The 20,050-nt window shown below is 32.4% G+C and overlaps 1 protein-coding gene across 1 annotated transcript; it reads left to right on the top strand.

Annotated features, from left to right (window-relative positions):
* The first annotated feature begins 837 nt into the window (after positions 1 to 837).
* On the top strand, positions 838 to 3,535 carry LOC131613587 (auxin response factor 16-like). The gene is made up of 2 exons (XM_058885246.1): positions 838 to 2,001; positions 2,380 to 3,535. Exons 1-2 carry the CDS (start codon positions 928 to 930, stop codon positions 3,163 to 3,165), a joined length of 1,860 nt encoding a protein of 619 aa, XP_058741229.1. The 5' UTR covers positions 838 to 927; the 3' UTR covers positions 3,166 to 3,535.
* The last annotated feature ends 16,515 nt before the right edge of the window (positions 3,536 to 20,050 follow it).

Genomic DNA, 20,050 nt, shown 5'->3' with positions numbered 1-20,050 from the left:
ACCGAACTAATTTGTTGAGACAAATGAAAACCTTAATTCAGTCATGGGTGAAGAAAAAATTTAAAAAAAGAGTGAAAGAATAAGAAAAATAAAATAAAAAGATAGTAGATGAAGAAGAGGCGCTTGTTGTATCAAATATATTACATGAAGAAGAGGAGGAAAGGGGGAGAGTTAGGATTACCAATTTATTTATATTTTTTTAATACTTTGCTATTATATATTAATATAATTGAAAAAATTTAAAAATAAAATTAGTCTAAATATAAAATAAAAAAATTGAGTTGAAATAATTTTATGCTAATTTAGCAATCATAAGTAAATTAGAGTGTTATGCCATTAAAAATGTTTTTTTGAAGAGGAATTAAAATCGTAAAAAACTAAATATAAATTAACTAAAAATTAATTTCTAAAATGGAAGATCAATATAAAAAAAAATACTAATAATAAAGGATCAAAGTTGAATTTATAAATTATCAGTACAAATAATTCTTGAAATACTCGTTAATTTATAACCAAAAAAAATGGAGGAAGTATTTGATTTTCTTGGGACTATATTTTGACATTTTTGTATTGATACTATTATTACTATTATATTCATTTAAATGTAAATTAAATATCATTTGTTTTCTATAATGAAATTTATATAGGTATTTAAAAGTGTATTTATAAAATGTTTTATTGATTTGAATATGGTTATTTTGTTATTATGCACATTAAATTGTGACATCGATTTTCATGTTAGTTCATGTCTGTCGAATTCACATTCTGGTCGGCAACTCGCGTAAGAGAGAGAGAGTGTATGTGAGGTGTTCCTGTCTTCTTCTATACATAAAAAAAAAGTTGCAACTCTTTCTCACTCACCACTCTTTTTCTTCTCTCTCCCACAACATCACTCTCTCTCTTTCTCTCTTCTCTCTCTCATCCACCATGTTTGTAGTTATGGATTCCATGGAAAAAACCTCTGAAAAGTGCTTAGATTCACAACTATGGCATGCTTGTGCTGGTGCCATGGTTCAAATGCCACCACTCAACACAAAAGTCTTTTACTTCCCACAAGGTCACGCTGAGCACGCTCATGGCAAAGTAGATTTCACCAAAACGCGCGTTCCTCCGCTTATACTTTGTAGAATCTCCGCCATGAAATACATGGCTGACCCTGATACTGATGAAGTCTATGTCAAAATGAGGCTAACCCCTTTGAGAGAAAACGAGATGGATTTGGAACAAGATTGTTTCTTTGGAAAGAATGGCTTAGAGGGTCAAGAAAAGCCAGCTTCTTTTGCGAAGACGTTGACACAATCTGATGCCAACAATGGTGGAGGGTTCTCAGTTCCGAGATACTGCGCTGAGACTATTTTTCCTAGATTGGATTACTCTGCAGAACCACCTGTTCAGACGATTATCGCTAAGGATATGCATGGACAGTGTTGGAAGTTTCGGCATATCTATAGAGGAACACCGAGGAGACATCTTTTGACTACTGGTTGGAGCAATTTCGTGAATCATAAGAAGCTTGTTGCTGGGGATTCGATTGTGTTTTTGAGAGCTGAAAATGGAGATCTCTGTGTTGGTATAAGGAGAGCCAAGAAAGGCGGAATCGGCGGTGGAACGGATCAGTTTTCGAATTCTTCTGGTAATTGGAACCGTGTGGCATCATCACCTTTGTTTGGTGGTGGTTTCTTGTGTGGAAATGAGAATAGAAAAAGTGATTGTTTGATTGGAAAAGTTGCTTCTGAGTCAGTTGTTGAAGCTGTGAACTGTGCTGTGAATGGAAGATCTTTTGAGGTTGTGTATTATCCAAGAGCTAGTACTCCTGAGTTTTGTGTTAAGGTTTCTTCTGTTAAATCTGCAATGCAAATTCAATGGTGTTCTGGTATGAGATTCAAAATGCCTTTTGAAACTGAAGATTCTTCTAGAATCAGTTGGTTTATGGGAACTATTTCTTCTGTTAAAGTTCAAGATCCAATTCGTTGGCCTGATTCTCCTTGGCGTCTTCTTCAGGTAACAATAGCCTTTTATTGATTCTGAACTTTTGACTATTTTTTTTCTCATTTACTGTTATTGTACTGTTGAATTCAATGCAGAAGTAACAGTTTACAGTTTGTCAGATTGTGATGGTTTTTCTGATACAAACAATTAGTACTTGTTTATCACTTTAACAGTTTACTGCATATGAAAGTGACTTAGGTGAATGAGATTTTAAGCAACAATTTAATCAAAATATTTGACATTTGTTACTATATATAGAAGTATTAATGCTTTGAGTTTGTTTGAACTTTGAAGTGGATCCTATTTCGATTTTTGTTGAACTCGTTCCGAATTAGCTTGAAGTAATTGTTCTAAATTTTCTTGTTTATGATGTCATGTTTTGTTTTTCAGGTAGTGTGGGATGAACCAGATTTACTTCAAAATGTGAAATGTGTAAACCCTTGGTTAGTTGAACTAGTTTCAAACATGCCGAATTTCAACCTCTCGCCATTCACGCCACCGAGGAAGAAACCGAGGTTTATCCAAGATCCATATTTTCATCTCATAAACCAACTTCCAATGCCAACAACGACAACAACATCATCAACATCGTCGTTCTCCAATATTAATCTTCTCAATTACGCGAACTCGTCTCTCTGTAACATTCAAGATAGTACTACGACTAATAGTTATTCTGCATCAAGCATACAGGGAGCCAGGCATGCTCAATTTGGACAAAATAACCAATCTGATTTTCCATTCAACAAGCTTCACCATGACATGTTTCTTAGTAATTTGTCACTGTCGAGATTCGATCAACAACAAACTGTTATTAGGCCCTACAAGAGTATCAACAACAATACTAAGAACACTACTGTTGACTTATCTTGCTTGTTGAGTGTGGGAAATTCCGGTCAAAGTTTTAAGGAAGTATCCAATATTGAAGCAAAAGCACCCCACAAACATATTTTGTTGTTTGGAAAACTCATTCAAACCGAAGACAACAACAACGGTTCGAATATTTCAAAGAGTGGTTCTTTATCCGAAGGAGCTTCTTTGAAAACATCAAACATTTCTTCTTCTGAACCAGTTGAGAATTCTTCTGATGGAGGGTCACCTTGGTACAAGGATCAACAACAACATAAGACTGATATTGTTGGAACAGAAAATGTTACAACATTGTGCATGGCTTCATAAGACATTGATCAAGGAGCTAACTATTCTTATAAACAGATTCCCTTTGTTGTATCGTATAATTTGTTGTTTTTTTTCGATTTCGCATAATTCTATTTAGGTGCAAGTTAAGAAAAATATTGCTTATTTGGTTCTGAGAAATACTATGTTTCTGTTTTTGGTTGCAACTGAATAAACCCTTTGAGGAACTAAAGGGTAATATTTTCTTTAACTTGCACTTGCTTAAGGCAGTGAGGGAGAATCCCTTTTCTGATTATGGGATTATGTAACTATGAATGAATTTCTATCAAGGATATTTTATTTAGAACTTGTCTTGATTTTCTTCATTGAATGTTCAAGTTTCTTTGGTTTCAATTTAGTGAATATTTTGTCCTGTTGAGTTTCACAAATCACATCTAGTGACTCAAGATTATTTCAATAAATCCATTGTGATATCAAGTATGCAATAAACATTAATTGATTATGTAACTAAATCAAAATTGTTTATGAGGTAAATCAATATACTAGTTTTACTTAGCATACTTGCATGAAATCAATATACTTGTTTTAACTTACAAAATAGTCGCACAAGCAAGCACGCAGATTAGCAATGGTTCAACTAGCACGCAGGTTAGCGATGGTTCAACTGTAACAGAACAACTAGGAATCATATTTAATCATGTTTAAGTATGTCAAATCTATTATGAGACTATATTTAACTACAATTTAAATATGAAAAAATTGAGGGATTGTATTGTAGACATCTTGCATATCCTCAAAGACAACTTTAAATTGACATATGTATGTCAAAGATTGACATATGTTGAATATTGAGGTCTTGTGTTGTAGCCTCCTTTGCAATACCCTCAAAAATATTCTTAGATTAACATATGTTGAATATCAGACATGTGTTAAATACTAGACATTGTTACCGATCAGGAGTTGGAAGCCACAAAAGTTCTTGTGTTGTAGTCAGCCTTGCACAATCCTTAAAGACGGTCTTAAATTGACCATATGTATGTCAAAGATTGACATATGTTGAATATCAGATATTTCTTGAATACTAAACACTGTTATCGATCAGAAGTTGAAAGTTATAAATGTCGTTGTGCCTAGCCCACCTTTCACAATTTTTAAAGACGAGTCTAAATTAACATATGTATGTCAAAGATTGACATATGTTAAATACGAGACACATTATCAATCCGAAGTTGAAAGCCATAAAAATCTTAATTAGGTTTACTTCCTTAAAAAGAGTGCTTTTTTTATAAGTTATAACAAGTACTACTACTATGGTTGCAGGAGAAATGGTAAATTAATTACTTGCCTGTTTTGAGACAGTCAAACTAATGAGCAACTGCAGTCCAACAATAAAACAAATAGTGTTACTTAGTACCAACCAACTCATATGGCCCACATTTTACCGATCTCAGTTACGGTCGATGGATAGGACATACATTGGACTATCAAGACAATGATGTATCAATTCTTCAATATTTCTCAACAATAATAAAAAAAAAAACAAAAACAATTTTAGCTCTTATTAAGGATTTTAGCAACAATAAAACCTTGTTGTATACTCCGTAGGACTCTTTCCATTTTACCCCACAATAGGACAATAAACCGTGTGCATTAGTTTCAAAAGTATCTAGTTAAGAATCTCCATACAAAAAAAGAAACAAAAAATTAATTATCATGTTTTTTTTTTGGTACAAAATTATTATGATGTTTGTATTATATAATACTAACAACAACCTAAATTTTCCAACATCAATTGTGTTAGGTACGACTAAAAGTAACGACAGATGTCCTATGATGCTATATTTAATTAATCTACCATGAGTTGGATTTTAATGTTAAAGTCATGAAAGTGTTTTTACTAGAAGAGTTACAATGGTGAATTGAGCAACTTGTATCTAATTTATTTTTCAGTTATTTTGTTTGTATTAGCTTGGTTTGGTTGTTTGGGATGGACCAGGGTAGGGGTATGAAGAAAAGCAATGATTGTTGTGAACACAAATGAATCAGATGGCATTTGGAGAAAACATAAGGACGTGACTTTTCTTGTTGACAATACTTTTTATGAAAGTTGTTTAAGTCTGTGGAGGTAGGACATGGCTGAATTATTGAATAATAATGGCCACCGATGGGTCAATTATAATAAGTTAAATGCCATAAATGAGCGGTATTAATGTGTTGAATGCTAGGGTTGTCACCTAAGTTGTCCTTGTTACCAGAAGTATATACATATATTTAGGATTGTTCATAGTTGGGTCGACTCGTATTTGGTTGGTATGATTTACAAATCCGTCGACTCAAGTTGAATCGGTCAATTAATTATCTAAACATGTTAAAATATAAATAAATTTGGCTCAACTCGCAATAGTTTGTATAATCTTGATTTGGTTATGAAATTTGTGTTTTTAACTCGGGAACTTGTTGATGTAATATTATTGATTTTTTATATTTTATTATTGATTTAAATGAAAATATAAAATTAATATATCACTATAAATCACATTGAATTTAAAGATAGTACACAAACACATATAATTAATCAAAAAATTATATTTGTTATCACATAAATATTTTAACAATAGAAGCGTGATTTAGTGAGATATATGCCTCTCATCATATACAAATATTTTACACTTTGAATACATATTCTATTTTCTCATTACAATCATGTAAAATTTATTTCATGGTTTTGGCATGTTATTAGGTTGCAATCTAATGGTTGTAAGAATTTTTATTTTTGGTGCAAAAACCCTTTAAATTTTCTAATTGTCAAGTAATTTGGTAAACGAGCGAGTATCCCTTGTACTCTTTCTCTATTAATGTCAAGTTAATCTATTGCCTATAAAAAATAGTAATAGTTCAATAAATTCATGTAATTTTAAGACTACTTTTTATTTCTTATTTGTTTTTTTATTATTTCCAATTCATGTATTTTAGGAAAATGTTCTTTGCAATTTTCTATTATTATTATTATTTGAAAATTTGATATTCAGTGTTGAGACCTTTTATGCAATGACACTAATTCCACCATCTATTAACTAATGACTCATTTAAAGTCACAGTGTATAGACTGACCTAACACAATGTTTGTTAGTATCTGATGGAATTCGAATTTAAAATTTTGAAAGAAACACTCGTATTAAAAATTTCACTAACACCAATTCTTGGAATTTGTATTATTATTCGTTATGATATAATGATGAATTTTATTAAACATTAAACAATATATTTTTTCCAATTTAAATGTGTGTAATTGTATTGACCGTAAAATTGCATATTAAACAAGTAAATCCATTAAAATTTGAACAAGTTAGATAGTAAATTAAACCAAACCCAATCTAATTCAACCCATATACACTCTTGCAAACATTTAGTGATAAACTAGTAGTAGCATTGTAATACACGTTTGGATCCTCAAGTATGGCGCACTTAGAGGAAAAGAAAAAGCAAATGATCCCTTGGGATCTCAGCTACACCTTATAAAAATCCCCTCCTCACATGAACATTAAATTTTGACATAATTAATTCATCAGAGTGTGTGAATAATTGAATACTATATATGTGTAATGTGTGGTGTTGGTTGTATACAATTTATTCTAGCTAGGCAAACAAAGATATATACACATACACGGGTCAAAAAACACAGCTCAATTCAACTATTTCATGCCCCCAACATCGCCACAATCCGTGTTCTAATGTTGGATAATTTAAGATTACTATGTAGTACAGTACACATTAGTTTAATTTAATCTTAAAGGTTGCACGTGAAATCTTAATTAATGCTGGTTTATTATAAGGGTTTTGAATTAGTTGGCTAACTCTGCCATGTTATTTTTTGGGATCAAACACAGATCCCAATAGGTTTCAAGGACATGTTCATAAGTCAACTCAAAATTATGTAAGTATCAAGATATTTTCCACTTGCATGGGGATTGTCAACTTCAGCTGGTTTCATGTTTGATTCAATTGTTTACTATTTTATGTTGGTAAATAAACAAGATAGCATCGAATAATGAACTTGATTGTTCATATTGGTTGACTCGAAATTGGTTCCTAAAATAAGTCAATAGTACCATTTTCAAACATTGGGTGTGAATTTGCTTTGGGTTGTCATCTGTCTATGAAGTTGACTGTCTTTAACCAATTGTTTTTTTAATAATGCCTCTAAACAATTATTTGATTGATATATAATATTAAAATGTAGTAAATGTGGCCCTTATTATATAAGTAATTTTCTTATGACTGTAAAACTTTTCAATCCTGTATACACTCACTTTAACAGATTTGAGATTTGCATTTTTTATTTGAAGAAATGTGTGTGAGGTCTACTATTTTGAAAATGAAATGTATTTTAACATTAAATTTTACATATATCAGTAAAATTTAAATGTATTAGATGTTAGAGTGAGTGTAATCATATATATTCAAAACTTTTCTGCACAAGTTAAATAGTGAATTTTTATCTACTCAACACAAAAAATTGGGTAGAATTATTCTTAGTGTAAAATGTATTAAAAACAACTAAAAAATATATTATTTAATAAATAATTAAAGATGATAAAATTAAATGGTATTATATGATTGGTTGAAGATATAATACGGAAATTTTTATGATATGTAAAAAAGTTATCCCCATCTTAAATATAATTTTATTAAGTAGATATTTAATGAAATATTTTAAAAAGTAATCTAAAATAATGATATTTTTGTGTAATTTATTATGTTGTAATTCACTTTTATTAATTAAGTGAGATAGTTATACTAAACACCTACACTCGTACGAGTATATTACAGAAATAATAATACTATATGTGTATATTCAAAGAGTGGTTAGTTTCCCAGGCATAATATACATTCTTGCAGGTAGAGTTCAGTTAGTGAATTTTTAACTAGGTCAGTTAATTTATTAGAGTAAGGCAAAATATTCAATATGGTCCCTTAACTATACTCTCTGGTTCACTTTGGTCTCTTAAGTATTTTCCGTGTCACTTTGGTCCTTTAATTTTCTAAAAGATGCAAATATGTCCCTTCCGTCAATTGGCATCAAACGTCCATTTATTTTATCTATGTGGCAGGTGAGCTGGCAAGGTTTCTTCATCTTCTTTATATTTCCTATTCCTCTGCGTTATTCATCATCTTCATCATCGTTTCCATCTTAAGTAAAATTAGGGCAAATTCTTATTCCTATTTCTCTGTGTTTGTTCAAGATCTTGTTCGTTCCTACCATCATTGTTCTCTTGTTGTTCAACTCGTCTTGGTCACTGAATGATGAAGGCCAGCCAGTGTTTTTCGCATATGAAGCAGAAACATTCGGATAGTTGTGAGTCATGTGTATACACTAGCACCCCATTTGTACCAAATTTCCATTGTGGAGATTAAGCTGTGCTTCGTAGGGCAACTACTGAGAGAATTTTGGAAAGAAATTTTGGAGTTGTAGCCCTAATTTCTGTTTAGGTATGTTAAAATATGGAAAACAGGTTTTGATCCAAATTTGTAATTTGCATGGATCCTTGCAAAGAGGTTGTGGGTTTTCTCTTGGTTTCATGAGGAAATGACAGAAGACACAAATCAAGTATTGATGAATAGGTTGGAATGTAGAGCAAGAGATTTTGATGAAACTTGAGGATTAGAAATGAAGAAATAGCGAAATCAGTGATGAAAATACAAATTCAATTGAACAAGATGTTGAAGTGGAAAAAATCCTTGAACTTGATATGTTTGGTAATGTTATGTGTATGTTTTTTAAGCTGCTTTAGGAGTATGTATCAATTGTTATTGTAGCGGTGAAAAATTGAGACTAGAGCCATTGATTGACTTAGCTCAAACATTTTAGTAGAGTCGTCATCGCGCTTTATTGTTTCCAAAGGAAATGAGAGAAAGAGCGAAATAAAATAAAACCCACAGAAGTTTTTAAATTCAAAACTAATAAACTTATCAGAGATCTTTGGTTCGAGAGTTTGTTGTGCAAGAAGAAGGTATTAGCACCCCTCACATCTATTAGCACCCCTCACATTTATTGTTATTGTTATAAAACTGTTTTTTATTTAAATAGAGTGGGAGGATGAGAAAAGAAGATTTTAAAATTGAGCTCGATAAGACATCACATCTTAGGCCTACATACCCCTTAAGTGTAGTAGGGAAGTCAGAGCTTTTGTAGTTCCTCTTAAAAGGAAAATAAAGAGCCAAGTGGCAAAATATTTTTGGGTGTTGAGCTTTAACAATACTCAATGGATTTTTAAAATGTTAAGCTTTAATAATACTTAACAAGTTTTATAAGGTATCAAGCTTTAACAATACAAGGCAATAGTGATTTAAAAATAAATTGGTTGAACTTTAACAATACAAAATCAAGAGTTGATTTAAAAAGGTAGAGCTTTAACAATATAAAACCATTTTAAAACAAGTGGGGTGCATATCTTTAACAATACTGAACACAAAGTAAAAGAGTTGGAAAAGAGAGTGAGTACCTTGATAATTTTAGTCAATACCATTCCCATTTCTTTGGAGTTTAGAAAACATCTTAAGCAATCAATCATGATGAATATCTCAAGTGATGTGTGTGATATAATATGTGTATAATGGATACAATCAAGGATGAGTTTAACAATATCAAGGTATAAACTCAAAGATAAAAGGCTTAATGAGTAAATGGATGACATACCTCTAGATCATATCATGTATGTATGAGTATGATATATGATGGATGGACAAATATCTCATGCATATGGGGTTAGTTCAACAATGTATATATACAAAGATAAAATCATAAACCAAGTATGAATGTACAAGGATGCAAATCAACAAGTATATGTACAAGTATATAAGTAAGGAGAGATCATAGCAATAAGTTATACTAACATGGTATTGCTAAAAGATCAAAAGATCAAGAGATCACAAGATTAGGACTTTAGGGTTTTATGTACACCTAAACCTAATTAATTTAAAGTTGATTAAAACAAAACCCTAAGTAGATTAACTAAGGGAACATGTTAACATCTTTAAGATAAGTTTACCCTAACCCTAATTGATTCACAAAAACACGTACAAGTCAATTGGTGAAGAATATTAAAAGAGTTTAATTTAATAGCCTTTTTTAAAAGCATAAAAACACTTATTTGGGTTTAGTTTTAAAATGATTAAATAATTATTATTTTAGGGACTTTAAAATATATTCTTAAAATAGATAAGATAAATGAGAAATATCCAAAAATCAAGTGGAAATGAATTAATTTGCTATTTTAAAATAGTTATCAAAGTTTATTAAAAAGGTAAAAAAAAACAAGTGGTAAAAAATACTTTTATACTTGGAAAGGCTTGAACCCACGCCCTTGGGGCTACCAAGTCAAAACTTTACCACTGAGCCAACGCGCTTCAACTGTTAAACAAACGCGCACAATAATATATTTAAAAATATGTTTTAAGTTCAGTTTGCGCTTCATCTTCAACCTTGAGACACAAAAATTTGGATTTTCAAATTTGATCAATACTCAACCATTTTTTAAAATGTAAACATGAAAGTTGTGTGATTTTTCAAGACAAATCCAACCATGTATCACTCATGAGTTTATTTTAACCGTGGCTCACGAATTTTGCAGAAAACACTAAGAACCCTAAAACTTCAAACTGAAATTAAATGGCTAATATGCATGATAAATAACAAGTAATAGAGGGATTTTAATCCTCACATGATGCTGAACAAACTGCTATCGAGATATATTGAAATAGGTACAATAATTAAAAAGTCAAAGTTCAAGAACTTACCTCTTGAAGCTGGAAATTGAAACTTGTAATAGGGGACTTCCATAAGTGTTTTGATGATTCAAATATCTTCCTAGGACCTTGTGGATGCTAATTGAATGCTCAATTAGATCGAAAACCTCCTGGATGTTCCTACCTGAATCAACTTGCAAATGGCTCAAGTGAAAATGGTGGATGATGATGGAGGTGTTACAGTTGTAAAACAAGTGTTTGGATAGCTTCTATGAAGTGTATGGAAGGTGTTTGAATGCTTAAATTGAATCAAGGTAGCCTGTGTAGCTCAACTCGAATCAATGTGCAAAGCTTCAAAGTGAAAATGGAAGGTGGTGTTTCTGTGGTTACACATGCAATGTGAGGGTTCGGACAGTTTGTATGAGGTGTATGGAGAGTGTTTGGATACTTTTTTGACACAGAACAAGTTTAGAACTCAAATTTCATAAGTTTATGCAAGTGAGAAATTAGGAGTTTTTGGATGGAATGGTGACTTTGAGAATTGAGGTCGGTTTGATGCAAAAGGCAAGGCCTCCTATTTATAGGCAAGATTTTTTATTTGTGGGGGGGAAATTAGACCATTTGGTTGTACCAATTTCAAATTAGGTTGCTTGGCTTCTTAGTGAAGGAATCTTGCAAATCCATGGTTCCAAGATTTGAAATGCCTTTAATTAGAACATAGTGGAGCTTCTTAGTAGCTTAGGAGCTTGCTTGTTGAGTTTGAAATGCTTTTGGATCAGAAGAAACAATGTAGAGGCTCAAATGTACTTGTGTTTGTGATTAAAGTCACTTTTCAAGAATGGAAGTCATGACTTTTGGCCACAAATAGCATTATGCATTGGTTAAGACTGGAATCACTTGGTCCATAGCTCAAAAGCAAGTGTAATATTCTAATTATAGTGTGTTAAACAAGTTAAGGGATCTGTAAAGCAAGCTCAATGCATATTGGAGTGAATTGGCATCTTGGTTCTTCATGTTCATGACTTAAAATTCAAGTAACATGGTGCCATCTTCTCCTCTTCGAATCTCTTAGCTCACAAATGTTATGGAGGAGTTCTAGTACTTTTTGGAAAGCCTTAAACATCCTCTACAACTTTCATGTTTCGTGTTTCTTCAAATTCTCAAGAAATCTTGATGAGAAATGGCTTCAAAGTCACTTACTTTTTGAGAAAAATTATGCGTTCTTGAAAATATTTTAAGTGTTTGAAAAAGTAGCTAATTTTCAAGCTTCATAACTTTAAAACCATTCATCTTTTGGGAGTTTGTTCACATTGAGAAAGTTGTAGATCTTTACTTTTTCTTCAAAATGATCTTTGGAGAAAAAAATTGGCCAAGGGATGAGAAAGTTATGGCCTTTCAAAATTGAGTAAAAAAACGTATTTCTTCATGAAAAAGTCAAAACCCTAATTGTTGACATTTTTATTCTTGATTGATTTTCTTGATTTTTCTTGATCAAATGACTTCAATAAACATATATTCATGATTTTGATCTTCAAAAGTCCATGGTTGACCAAATTTCTCAAAAGTCAAAGGTGATCTTGAACAGTTGACTTTTTCCAAATGAATTGCATTCTTGTGAGTATCAATTGAATTAGGATCTTCCAATAAAATGAATGATGTGAGTGGATTATAATGAGGCATTGGATATCCTTGAATCATGATTTAAGTCATGGAGCCATGCTTTGAACAAGAGTCAACTTTCCCGATGAATTAGGTCAAAAACCCTAATTGTGGACCAGATGAAATTGAAAGTTGTTGATCTTGAATTGACCCACTCTTGGGATTGGATATTGATGAGCGGAATCACTTGAGCATATGAGAACACTTGAGCTCCTTTGTGAGCCTCAAAACCCTAATTGCTTGAGTTCCTTGATCAATCACCTATCTTGTGAAAAGCAAGCACAATATTTGTATATTTTAGTTACCAAATGATGCATGATTGATTATGAATGATGATAATGATGATGATCACACTCTTTTCAAAAGGAGGTAGAATCTCAGGGTCAAAATTTGGGGTACAACAGTTATATATAATGTCATGAGTATTTTTAACACAATTTATCAGTTGTTATGTGTAATGTCATATGTATTTGGTCACAATTATCAATTAAATATATATTATTTATTATATATATTGTTTGACACATTTTATCAGTTGATTATTACTCTTAATATTTTGGCATATGAGATAGCAATTTTCACGTCTATAATGACACAAGATGTTGAAATTAACAGAAAATGTATGGCTTATCACAAAATGACATTAACACATAAGCAAATAATGGCCATAAACACAAATCAAATTAACTAAACATTAACACAAAATGGCATTAGTTGATATTTTTTCAAGACAGGTATATTTTCATAAAGGTTCTAAAATGCATTGACATGTTACATATTCATGTTCAAATTATAGTACATAATATCAAAAATGTTACATTTCCTAAATCCATAAACTAGATAAAACCTAAATACTACTAGATGGTTCTTTTTGATGTGTTTCTCTTGGTTGGAGTAGACCTTCTGGTAGTAGGACCAACCACATTCTTGGATGCAGAGGATCTTGTTGTTGGTCCTGGTGGAACAAATGGCCTTCTTACACCAAGTTTATGTTGCTTGCCAGTTCCTTTTTCCTTTTTAGTTTTGCCTTTCCCTGATATTGCCTTTCATTGAGAAGACTGAGTTTCATTCATGTATCCCTGTGTTGCACTCTCTTGTGTTGCTGAAGCTTGAGTTGTAGAAGCATGTGTAGCTTTGGCATGAGTTGTTGAAGCATGTGTTGCATTGGCTTGAGACGCAGCAACCTGTGTTGCTGAAGCCTGAGTTGCATATTGGCCTAAGATGCAGCATCATGTGTAGCAGTGGTATGAGTTGCTTCTGTTGTTGGTGTAACCTTGCAAGTCTTCTTGTTATGTACTACTTTTTTGGCACCTAAAGCACTTGACTATAAAACCTAGTTCTCTCAATTTTTTTCAGTCCCATCAATCTCACCTTGCTCAAGGTTTCTCTTTTTCTTTGGTCTACCAGACATCTTCCTATACTTAGGTGACTGCACATCTGGATATGGAGTCTTTTCCCACAAATTGGATCCATTCACAGGGTAAAGCACATGCTTGTAGACTGCATTGTACCTAGATATCCTATAATATTCTGGAATATAGTCATCAACTTTAAAATTCCTACTCTTCATAGCTGATATTTCATGGACACATGGAAGTCTTGTGAGATCCCATCTTCTACAAGAGCACAAGTAATCCTTCAAGTTCACAGTGAATATTTCAGCTGGATTTTCTACATGCCTTACTTCAAACATGTGCTCATCTGACATTCTACAATAATAACCAATGCTATAAGTAACAGTTACCACCATTGATATACAATAACAACCAATTTTATAAATAAAATGTGTTGCATACCTGACAAGCCATAAGTTTGTAAGACAGCTTGTTATATCAATCTTCTTTCTAATGTTGGGAAAAATATCATTTCCATATACATCTTGGAACCTCATTCTATTTTCGGCCCATCTCTCCATGATGTAACTTTTGATCTCCTCAAGCATTGTGGTTAACAAAAATTAAAGGCCTTGAGTCAAGAATAACATAATTAAAGGCCTCTAACATGTTATTGAACACAATATCACACTTGTTGGTTGTCCTAAAATATGATCTACTCCAAAATCTTGGTGGGGTCTTCATCATATGGAGAAATGCATCTTCATTGATCACTCCTAAGAAAGAACCATCAACCTTATCCCTAGCAGCCACTCTTGCTCTGATTGTTTTAGTCTTGTTTACTCTTACATTCCACTTCCTTAATGCCTTTTCTTTTATATCCTTGACCTTCATCCTAGGATTGTTTTTTAATGCAGTCTGAATTCTCTTGCTCAACCATTGTGTACTTGGCATCTTAACATTATACTCCCTACTACAATTATGTTTGACAATTACCTTCCTTACTTACCAAGATTCCTCATTTTGTAACTTGGCAAAATACACCTCCCACTCACAACCATCCTTATATCTCACCCTCACCCTTTTCTTGTCTTTTTTTTTGAACTTTAAGTCTCTACCATTATGAACAACACATGAGGCTATTTAATCCTTTATGTCATCCTTTGAAGTAAAAACATTCCTACCTCCCATTTGTAGTTGGACATATCTTTGGTTGCTTTGAAAATTTGGTACTTCTTCCTTTTAACTCCACTACTGTCGTCACTATCACAACCACTTTGAAGATCATCACTATCATTATCACTCCCCTTGTATTCTTTTGTATCTTCTCCACACTTTCCTTTTCCCTTAGCCTTTACATCACTATCACATAGAAGGAGATCAACAAGCTCATTTTCATCCATCTCATCATACCCATCAGATTCATCTTCGAAGGTTACTTCAAGAGCATTATCATACTGGTAGCTCCCATCCTCATTATCATCAGAATTATATTCATCACGCACCTCACCTATATTGTCTACTTCCACTCCAACATTTGTTGATTCCACTTCAACATTGTTTGATTCCACACCAGCATTGTCACCTTCAACCCCGATAATAGCACCATTCAATCCAACATTGTCACCTTTTTCCACCCCAAAATTAGCATCATTGAATCCAACATCACCTTCTTCCAGAACAACATTCCCCACTATTCAAGCCAACATTGTCAACTTCCACCCCAACATTACCATCATTCACTGCAACATTGTCATCTTCATCCCCAACATTAGCTCTATTCAACTTATCCATAATGTCATCATGCAACTTGTGAAGCAACACTTCCACCTCATCTACAATGTTGTCAGGCGCCTCATCAACATTATCCAAATGACCATCAAAATAATCAGGTTGAGATAAAGTATGTTCAATGTAGATACAACCCTTTGGTGCACCTTATAGAGGTCTGCAATTTCTAGAGCACCTTTGTCATCAACTAGGGCATTCATCCCAAATTGTGGGTCATTGTAATACATTTTCTCAACACTGTCCCTATAACCTAACTCTTTCAATACACCAACTAACTCAAAATAACTTCACTTATCAACATCTACAGTCAATTGAACTACCAAACCTCCTTCGTACATACTAAGTTCAAGATCAACAAATGCACCACTGTGGGGAATTATGAGCTTTAGAAATTCGTCCACTAATCCTATTCAAGTAGTAACTGTCACCTAACATAGTACCAGAACAAACATTCAAAGCTCTAAATCCGCACAAAGCCCTAAATCTACCAAATACCTAAATCTACAGAAAGCCCTAATCCAATTAAGAAAACATGTAGATAATACTTACCTGGAACAAAAACTTGGTCTTTAGTCGTCCCTACAAACGCAAGCACCTTCCTTCGAAATCGTTTTTGCAGTCGCTTCCACAATCTTCTCTTCGTGTTCGTGTAGGAGACTTCAGAAAATGCACTTTTCTTTGTTTTGCTTTGCCTAAGATTGTCTCAACTATTCATTTCATTTTCCATCTGGACTCCACATATCCACTTCAGCAAGTCAACTGCCACATGGAACTTATTTTTGGACTTTTACTAATGGTTCACTAAAAGAAGGACTAACGTGGTTGCTTTTAGAAAATTAAATGACCAAAGTGACACAAAACATAATTAAGGGATCAAAGTGAACCAGAGGGTATAGTTAAGGGACCAAAATGAGTATTTTTCCTTAAAGTAACTAACAAACAAACAAGTGGTTAGCTAGTTAGTTGGTTTGGTTGCTTAACCAATATGTTATATAAATATTGTACATTATGTTTTGAGAAGAATCATGAAATATACCATCATTATTCATCTATCATTTTTTATGGCCATTACTTTGTGTGATGAGTAATCTCAACAAATTGATATCAAGAATCGATTTGATCCTAGCTTCCATCAATGAAAATAGGTAGCTCAACTTCTAGCCAATTCTCCACAAAACTACCAGTGTTTAAATGAAAATATTATGACAAATGGTGCATCTAAATGAAAGTCATATTTAAATTTTGAAGTTTGTTTGAAATCGTGAATAATGTGATCTCAACATTGGAAGCCAATGCAACTAAATTGCAGAAGACTACTCATTGCAAATTGAGCAAGAAAAATGGACAGTGTATGTTCTTGGTTCATTAATGTGTGGATTTAAATATTTTTTAGAAGATCATAGAGGAATAAACACATAAGTGTGCATGGGATACATTTAAGGAGTTGTATGAAGGTGATGAGAAATTGAAGAAGGTGAAATTGCAATATTTGAGGAAGCAATATGAAAAATAGGAAAATGATTGATAGTGATGTATTTGCATAATTCTTCTCAAGATAAATTTTGTTAACCAATCGAATATAGTCTGATGGTGAAAATATAACTGAACTACAAAATGTTAAGAAGTTTATGAGAGCTCTAACTGTAAAATTTGATCACATCATCGCAAAAGTTGAAGAATCAAAGGAACTAAGTGAGATAAAACTTAAGGAATTGCAAGCATCATTGGACGCTTATGAGTTAAAGTTGAAGTAGAGAAATTCTGAGAAGGTCATAAAACAAACTCTACAAGCCAAGTTCTTCAAGAAAATGAGAGAATATGCCTTAAAGACATGCAAAAGGAAAGAAAAATGGAAGGAGAAGAAGAAGAAGAAGAAGAAGAAGAAGAAGAAGAAGAAGAAAAAGTGGAATGGTGAAGGTGCTGACAAGAATTCAAAGATTCAAGGAGAGAAAAATAAGAATAGTGCCCATCGCAATAAGAAGTACAAGAAGAATGTGGATAACAAGGAAGTGTGATCCTTTAATTGCAAGAAAATTGATCATTATGCAAGAGATACTTCAATAAAGAAACAAATAGTAATTTCAAAGAAGAAGCACAATTTATACATGCAAGCAATAATGATTATGAGGAGGTCATATTAATGGCTAACACACATGTAACACAAGATAAAACTAATGTATGGAATCCTGACATAGGTTGTAGTTGTTGGACTTGAAACTTCACACATAAGAGAAGGCGTGAATTGTGTGGTTCACAAAAATGTGATTTTGAAAAACTTTAAGAAATAAAATTAGAGTTTAAAAATATTTTAAATAATTAGCAGCGGAAAAATAAATAGTGGAAACGTAACGAGTTAAAGGAAATAAGAATGTCAAGAATTATAGAGGTTTAGTTAAAAATAAGACATACTCCTCTCCCTAATAATTGTTCTTAAGAGTATCTAATAAACGTTGATAGATTTTAGGATGAAAGACTCACGAACCCCCTTATACAAGGAAATATGGTTGACCTTCAACCAAAGAGTACAAGACTTAGAATATTTCAATTTTAGTTTTTTCTTTCAAACAGTAGATTGAAGCGGTTAGTATGATTTCCACAAACAAGAACCTTGGAGCGGTTAGTCTTCAAGTTACTAAACCTTGCAAGCTTTTATCACAGAATAAACTCACGAACCTTAAATCTTGATTTTATACGAACTGAATAATAACATGTGAGATATTAATACCGGAATAATCTCAAACTTTATCCAAGCTTCTATCACAAGTTGAAATTTAATCTAACTGTGGTTTTACCATGACCTGGCCAAGAACCTAAAGAGATTGAATCACACAATCCCAAAACCAAAGCTTTTATGAGTTTACCTTCTAACCCAAATAAAAATTTATAAATGAATATTATATTCAACAAAGGTATAAAATATGCCCTTGGTGAATTTTATAATTCTAACCTTTCAGAACTACAACTTATTCTCACTCACAAAAAGACTTTTTTGTTGAGCATTTCGACTATAATTTTTGGGAGAAAAAGGAAACAAAATTTTTAGAGAGAGTATGAGTTGTGTCAAAATACTATTCTAGATGAAATGATATAAGGGAAAGGACCTCTATTTTAGGCTAGAGGTTGGCTTAAAAAGAAATTTCAAATAAATGCATTTTATGACGATCTAATTAATTAGCACTTGATTACAATCGATTAAAAGTTTGAAATATAATCAATTGTAAGTTTAAAAAAGGAAGGAAAATATGCATATAGTTGTTGCACATCATTAAGGTGCTGTCCTAAACGCTTGGGATTCAATTTTGAAATAAGCTAATCGATTAAACAAAAGTGTTAATCGATTAGATATGTCAAAATTTTGCCCATAGTTATTTGGATAGCTCCCAATTTATTTGGCATAAATTCAAGATGTTTTTGAATATATTTTCTTTGGTTAAAATAGTTTGAGAATATAATTTAGTGTGTGTGTGTGCTTTAGCCATGCGCTTTTACGATAAAGTTCTTTTGCTTTACAATTGGTTCACTCACTACTAAGTTAGGAGGATCCTTAACACTTCAAGACTTTTATAGATACTTTATCTTTTGTAGACATTTTCTAGAATAGCTTGCGATGAGGCTTGATGAGACTTAAGTTACATTCCATTTAATTGCCATAATCAAATAGTCAAGTCCATCAAACTATAATATTTAAGTTTGCATCTTTATGTGCTTAACTGTTTATGCTTGACTTGTCAGAAGACATTAGTTGTTATCATCAAAAGTTGATGTCCTTGTATAAAGTATATCACCTTGTTAGCCTATAATTTTTGACACTAAACTAAAACCCATTAAGCCTGATTTGGAAGAATCTCAAAAACAATCCATAAGATTCTCTCTCTCTCTCTCTCTCTCTCTCTCTCTCTCTCTCTCTCTCTCTCTCTCTCTCTCAAAATCTCTGAAAGGTTGGTAGTGGGTTAGCATTTCGACATAAAATTATATGGTATAGAAGTGGTGAGTTCGAATCGCCTATTAGGTTTTGGGACATAGTATATTCTAGAGTCTAAAGATGAAGTGATCTAGAGACATTTTGACACTACACTAAAAGATTTAACAAAAAAGCTCTTCGATAGAGGTTGTAAAGACGGTTTCAATAGTAAACAAAGAGGCAGTTCAAAGACCAAAGTCACGTGGAAACGCATCAGAAGATGGAAGCCTATGTAATGGGATACATGTCGAGTTTTTGGGTAGTAACCGTTATCGACGGTTATTTGATGTATTTAATATATAAGTTGATTTTAGTTATGTAATAAAGGTTCGCAAATTTTATCAATACTCCCTAAAGAACTCTAGTATCCAAGTCACAGAGAGAGAAAAGTTTATGAGGAAACATGTATGAATTTGCGTCCCTTTTTTAATATCCT

The sequence above is a fragment of the Vicia villosa genome, linkage group LG1 (assembly GCF_029867415.1).
Source record: "Vicia villosa cultivar HV-30 ecotype Madison, WI linkage group LG1, Vvil1.0, whole genome shotgun sequence".
Lineage (NCBI taxonomy): Eukaryota > Viridiplantae > Streptophyta > Magnoliopsida > Fabales > Fabaceae > Vicia > Vicia villosa.
Note: the sequence above shows the minus strand (reverse complement) of the source record. Positions and strands in the feature narration are given on the sequence as shown.

What these genes read in the sequence shown, in the direction of transcription:
- LOC131613587 (XM_058885246.1), top strand. Translation starts at nt 928, where the DNA reads ATGTTTGTAGTTATGGATTCCATGGAAAAAACCTCTGAAAAGTGCTTA. An exon ending in CTCCTTGGCGTCTTCTTCAG is followed by an intron (nt 2,002 to 2,379) that starts GTAACAATAGCC and finishes TTTGTTTTTCAG; the next exon opens with GTAGTGTGGGATGAACCAGA.